Source organism: Formica exsecta, unplaced genomic scaffold (assembly GCF_003651465.1).
Source record: "Formica exsecta isolate Colony F162 unplaced genomic scaffold, ASM365146v1 scaffold32, whole genome shotgun sequence".
NCBI lineage: Eukaryota > Metazoa > Arthropoda > Insecta > Hymenoptera > Formicidae > Formica > Formica exsecta.
Genome location: NW_021850453.1, coordinates 73,487 through 80,389, shown reverse-complemented (window position 1 = coordinate 80,389; position 6,903 = coordinate 73,487). Strand labels below are relative to the sequence as shown.

General features: G+C 26.1%; 1 protein-coding gene across 6 annotated transcripts in view; it reads right to left on the bottom strand.

Moving 5' to 3' along the window:
• Positions 1–293: 293 nt before the first annotated feature.
• LOC115238063 overlaps positions 294–6,903 on the bottom strand; it is a 12,762-nt gene continuing 6,152 nt past the window's right edge. For 3 of the 6 annotated variants that reach the window (XM_029811572.1, XM_029811578.1, XM_029811575.1), the window contains 6 exons: positions 5,751–5,922; positions 5,104–5,170; positions 4,870–5,029; positions 4,630–4,767; positions 4,205–4,318; positions 294–4,122 (listed from right to left, as the gene is read on the bottom strand). In XM_029811572.1, the coding sequence (XP_029667432.1) occupies positions 3,894–4,122; positions 4,205–4,318; positions 4,630–4,767; positions 4,870–5,029; positions 5,104–5,170; positions 5,751–5,922 (880 nt within the window). In that variant the 3' untranslated portion in view covers positions 294–3,893. The remainder of the gene's footprint in view (positions 4,123–4,204; positions 4,319–4,629; positions 4,768–4,869; positions 5,030–5,103; positions 5,171–5,750; positions 5,923–6,903) is intronic. The other 3 variants (XM_029811574.1, XM_029811576.1, XM_029811577.1) reach the window with 3 other exon arrangements.

Below are 6,903 nucleotides of genomic sequence, written 5' to 3'. Positions count from 1 at the left end.
ATTATATTATATTATTTATTTTTCTTTGCTTATTATGTTTTAATGTTTTATTTTAATTACTACATAATTTTATTTCACAATCTATCAATATGAAATGTTATTAAATAAGAAAATAAATATTATTTATAAAATTTTGTATTTAGATATTGATAAATTTCTCGAACCAGTACATATAATTATACTTATTTGTGTTATAAAATTATGATGAAAATATTATTTAAAGAAATCATAATATTGCAGAGTACACTATGTTTTTCGCGCGCGCCTTCTCTCTTTCTCTTTCTCTCTCTCTCTCTGTTTTCTCAATGACTATATGTAAAGTTATTATCAATTATTATGGAGTGTAAATTCATAAAAATTAATAACAATTTCCGGTTTTGAAGTATTATTAATGCTATTCATCATGATATATTAAATCTTACTAAGTTGTTACATATTGATGTATCACATAAAGTTGTTGATGTGTTGATGTATGGTTTCTCTCTTCTTTCAATAAAATTTTGGCAAAATATATCTATTGGTTTCCGATTAAATTTTTGTATGTATTATTCACATAGAGTTGAATGTAATAAAATTTACAATTACATTTCGTGGTATAAAATTTATACCACCAAGATATATTACAGTTATAAATTTAAAAAAAGTTGGATACAATATAAAAGTAAATATGAAAATATACATAAGGACGTAGAAAATTTTATTTATTTATAAATTAAATATATTGTAGAAATAAAGTAGAAAATGAGCAGGCTTTACGTCATGACATACTAGAACAATGTTGCAAGAATTGAATAGAACTTGCTGGGGTAAAAAGAACAGCATTTGAGCATTGATATAATATTTCTACAAAAAATGAACTAAACTAACATATAATAAGTATGACACGATGTCATGGCGTGTTGACAGATTGTTATTAGAAATTGAGCTTATTTGCAAGCATATTGTGACGATTGAAACGCGGCAGAAATCAAGCAAGCCTCAAATAATAATAGCAAAATACAATAGCAGAAATACAACATGGTCTGTTAAAATAATAACAGAAATAACAGAAATGACGATATCATATAAGATATATGTAATATCGATATAGTTCTTCCATTTACCGCGCTATGCTATAAACGGTATATATATCCATCTCGTGTTTAAGTTTTTATCACGGGCACATATAAAGGTGCAGCTGAAAAGCACAGCTAATGAGATTAGAAGTATAATATCTGTTTCTATCAGCTTAATTAGCTGAAGAGAGAATCTGTAATTCTAAGGAACGGTTTTTATTTAAAGGGGTATTCTGTAAAGCCGATCAAGATTAGTCAATCAAAATTCGTCATAAAAATCCGTCATAAAAACTTAAAAAATAAATTTTTCTATAAAGTAAGAAGATTATAAATCAAAAGTGGGTGCTTACGAGCGACCATCTCTTTTTGCAGGTTTTTCTTTCGTTTAATCACATTTTATTTCGATTAGTTGCTATTTACTCGCATAACATCACAAAATACTTTTGTTATAAATATATACGCTGATTATATATTTTGTGTGACAGTGGGCATAATTATTTGAATATAAAAATATAATGGACGCGCGTATCGCGAATCTAATTAATATCATATAGCATTTAAAATAGGAAAACAATATAAGCACATATAAGAACATAAGCAGTAATTATTCTTTGCATTTAAAATGCAAAAAAATCGTCAAAAAAGATTTAATCTTCTATTTTATTATATGAACAAAAAACAGTTGAAATGATTAGAACAGCCGTTTCCTTTGTCCATTGTCATCAGTTGTTTATGAGCTAATATTGCATTATTAATATGTTTCTTCTTACTTTAAGGATCAGATATTTTTTAAAACATCAAAATTTTTTTACGCTAGTAAATTCAAATCTCGTAATATTTTTTAATCTTTTAACATTTCTTTGAAATTGTATATCAAAGTACTGGCAAAGTAGAAATACATTAATGAAATCTATAATCAATATCATAGATCATTTTTACATAAAATGATATAAAAAATGTACATATACTAACGCGCGCGCAACACAACATATACACATACATTATATTAGTAATAATGTGTGCTATAATAATTAATGTCTAATAGATGCACATTATACAATATTTACACATAAAGAATCAAAATCTTACATGCCATTACTTGCAAAGTTCTTATTTTTAATTGAGAATACGATATCCATATTAAGAGATTAGATATAAATGATTAGATACTTTATTATTGAGATATGAACTGTCGCATTTTATAAATTTCGTGCCGTACAAACATTCATTTGACATTTAAACCTATAATTATAAGATGACTGCATTTATATATAAATTGTTTATTTTCGATATGGAAGAAATCATATCAATAATTTTGACAAAATTAAAAAGCACTATGGTTTATGCGTCTGTGTGTATCATTAATGTCTTTAAAAATTTCTTATTTATAGTGTTTAAAAAAAATGAGCAATTTATACCATAAACATGAATTAAATTTTTTAAAAAATAATAAAATAAGTTGTTTATTATGACTTTTTATAGCCACAATAAATATAATAAAAATATATGTTAATTCACTAAGCTATAAATATATGTGAATTATCAATAAAACAAATCTTTATTAACTTTTAAAGAGCCACAAAGACATTATAACATCTTTGATTGTAAAAAAGAATGTTCTTTTAACTCATGCACAATTCAACATCTAAGAATTTTTGAGATTGTTGATTAATTACACATATCTAAATTTGAAATTACAAGAATTAAAATAGTGGATCCAATATCGACGGTCATTAATTTTTGTATATATCACAGACATATAAAAAAATAAATCAAACATTAATGTTTGTAATGATGTAATCTGAAGAACATATAGAAAGAGAAAGAAAACAAACAATACGAAGATGTGAAATGCTCGATCTATTCTTATTATGTCTATGGCATATGCATAATGATTTGCATTAAGTTTGGTATTATAGGTTTTTGAAATTGTTGGTTATAAGTCTTAGATTAAAATTATAAATTTAAAAATAGCGAATGTAAAATATTTTAAACCGCTATATTTTGAATTTGCTATTTTAAATTTGTAATTTTAATCTATGATTTATAATCAGTGAAAATATACAAATACCTAGAAACTTATAAATACCAAGTTTGATGCAGGTCGATACATATATGTACAATAGAGTCTCCTTAAATTTGGCCGCAATAATTTTGTACTTCTCCACATATATTTTCACAAACACTAATATCGCGTTCTTTTCATGTCGCGTTTGTAGTAAGTCTGTAGTAAGAGAAAATAATATTTTCAAGGAAATATCCTTTAACGTTTCTTTTCCAAGAATTTTCCACTCCTTTTGCCCCTAGGGTCAAAATTAACGAAACTCTACTGTAAAATGCAAAAATTATTTATTTGAGATAATCACCATATAGGTGCTCATTACTTTAAATTTTCCAATTTTGATTTTAAATTCATAATTAATTGTCCTAAAAGTCTATAAATATTGATTCGTACGCGATTCGAGAAAATCTGAAAAAATTCTATTTTGTACAGTATCATGAGACATTTTTAACATCCTGCAATCAATATCATATTTTGTAATAACTTTTTTGATATATTAAACATATACATATATTATTTTCTAAAAAACAAAATTTTTATGCTTTAAAAAAAATCTTACGCGTGCGCGATTCTTTAATGGTTAAATTAGAAAAAAATTCTAAATCAATAATATAAAAATTAATGGATTATAATATCTCAATGATGCAAATCGATAATTGTATATATGTATAACGATATCCCAAAAACGGGACAATTGTACAATTGCCACTAAATTAAAATATATGTAACTATTTAATAGATGTAAAAATATTAAGAAAAAAACAATTGCACATATTTCATTTACCACGACTCTCTGTATTGGCTATGTTCCTTTGTGAATAGATGGACCCTTGAGCCAATCCTCTTAATGGTCCTTTTCGCAATTCGGACTGCGGGCCTTTAGCGAGGCAATTATTTGTAGAAAGTAAAGTCGGATCATGCCCCATCGCGAGTGATCTTGAAAATAGTTGTTTGGACAGCAAACTTGCATCTGGTCCCGACCATGGCGCATAATCTGGCCTAAAACTTTTGTTTTTTTAATATCTATAAAGATATTATACAAAATATAAATAATTATACTATATCTTAAATAATATTTTCAACATACAATAATAGGTCATTATTCGCTCCTTTTACTAAATCCAAACTCGATCCAATTGGTTTTATTAAATATGGGGATTTATATTCTTTGTCCTCTGTAGTACTAGTTCCACGTGAAACTCTAAGGAGACAAAAACATTATTAATAAAGTATTACATGCAAGATATTTCATAACTTGAGATATGACCAAGAATGAAGTCATTAAATATTTTGATAATAAAGCCTTGTATAAAAAAATTTTGTTTTATATTTTCAATTTAATTTTTCATCATAAAATCATTACTCTTCTGAATTATATCACCAGTTACAAATCATTTGTCAAAGTTAAAGCATAAAAATACGACTTCATAGAATTAATCAATAAAAAGAAATATGATATTTCTCTCAAGATAATAATATTTTAAAACATACAATCAAACAAATGTGCCTTACTTCGGTATCTCAGTCTTATTTTTGGACCGTTTCGACTTTTCAGTCTCTGCATCTTTATTTATTTTTTTAATCGGAGAAACAGTCAATTTTATAGCTTCCATTACTGGCGGACTATCTTTTCGCTCATTACTTTTACTGCTGCAATATTTCATATAACCAGGATAAGAAAAAAAAAAAAACAGAAATCTGTATACATTATCTATACATAGCTTTGTATATTGTTGAAAAATAAAATATTACCTTTTGCTACCAGAAGTACAGAGCGGACGATTAGCTTCCTCTGCTACTACTATATCTAATATATGTATTGCTCTTTCTTCATCATAATCTACACTATCCATGGCAAGCATTACCACTCGATCTGGTACCATTTTATATTTTTCCATTAAACGCTTTTTCACTATAATATATTTTTCATATAATATGCTTATCAGTAAATAAAAAAAAAAGAAATTTGAACTGTAGAATACATACATATATTCTTTTCTTCTAAACTTTTTATGCGTGGAGGTGGTGTAGGTGCAGTTTGCTTATTGTTTATCTACGAAAACAAGTTTCCTTTTTTTGGTAATCATATCGATTAACGGACTTAATCACCTTAATAATCTTAATTTCGACATATGTTGTCAATATGTTCAAGATCATAATTCTGAGTAAACTTTAAAAAATCTTATTTTTTTTGTTTATTAAAAAATTATAAATAAAAGTCTATGCAAAAAGTAAAGCTCGAGCATACATTGACAATAAAAAATATTGGACATAGTTTATAAAGATATTATTACCTGTATTACACACATATACACAGATATTTAGACAAATACATAAGCCTTTACATAGGTTGTTAAAAAATCTCAAAAAGTGATATAGGTAGTGTGTAATATAGCAATATCCTTATAATTGTGGCTAATACTGAATTTTTCATTGTAAGCTTACTCTTTTGCATGATTTTTTAGTCGTTAATAAACGAGCAATCGCTTTTAAAGATTACTCCAAGCCATGACTTTGATAATGTCAAGGTCGAAGTCATTGGAGCTAGCTCTGTTGATTAACATATTTACCTATTTTTCTCTATGAGAAAAAGAATGTGGGATATACATTTTATATAATATAAAATTCATTACCTGTTCTTCTTCTTTCTTTTTTGCTACAGCCTTGGCAGGAAAAGTAGTATTTCGTTTTTCATACCCTAAATCAATTAGTTTTTCAGATGCCTTCTGCACATTGTTATCGCTTTGTTCTAATATATCCAATAATATTGTTTCATCCACTTTTGGAAATATACTTTTCAGGTACCTGTACACATATTTCACAAACACATATAAATGTTTAATTATGTTATTACTATGTACATGACATACAAACATGGATGCGCATTGTATATATTATATATTTAATGTATTTTTTATAATATAATATTCAAATTATAACTCATCATATTAAATCACAATAGATGATTTAATATAATCATATTTAAATATAATTTGTGTATATCATGGATTAGTAAATTAATAATACACACACACACACAAACACACAAAGAATTAATAATTAACTTTACTTGAAATGTGTTCAACTGATATGTAGAAATAAATATGTAATACAAATTTTCTTTATCATAATAAATGATGAACTATTCTATACATTCATCTTTATTTAAATATTTTTAGGATATAACGTATATGCACATATACTATCATGCTTGAATTTTATCTCCTTTTAGAATAAATGAGTTTTTTTCTTGTTATGTATAAGATATCTCGAAATTAAAAAAATTAATTAAAATATTTTAGCAAAAAAGAAAAATTAAGTTGCTAGCAAATTGGCATCAGTTATGTCTGCATTAGACTTGTGATCTGCTGACAGAGCCTGCTCACAGAATCTGACAGCAGATTGACGGTAGAAACCGAGGATCTGTTAACATTATCTTGCATCATACGTTATTATTTTATTTAAATGGCTAGTAGCTGCAGAGCTGCTCAGCTTCTGCCGCCAATTAGTCGACTTAATCGGTAATAACAGCTCCTGTATCAAATTTATAGCTTTTTTGCTGACAATTTGTAACAGGAAAAAAATCTGCTCTCGACAGACTTGGTTATCTGGAAAAGTGTTAAAGTTTGGCGCGATTTATTTTTCTAAAGAACATTCTATATAAAATATACAGATATAGTGTTTCACTTAAAAACTATCCATTTTTCTGAAAAGAATATAAATATTATATATAAAAATATATATAAAATTATATTCTTTCCCTTCATAAAAAAAAAAAAAAAAGTG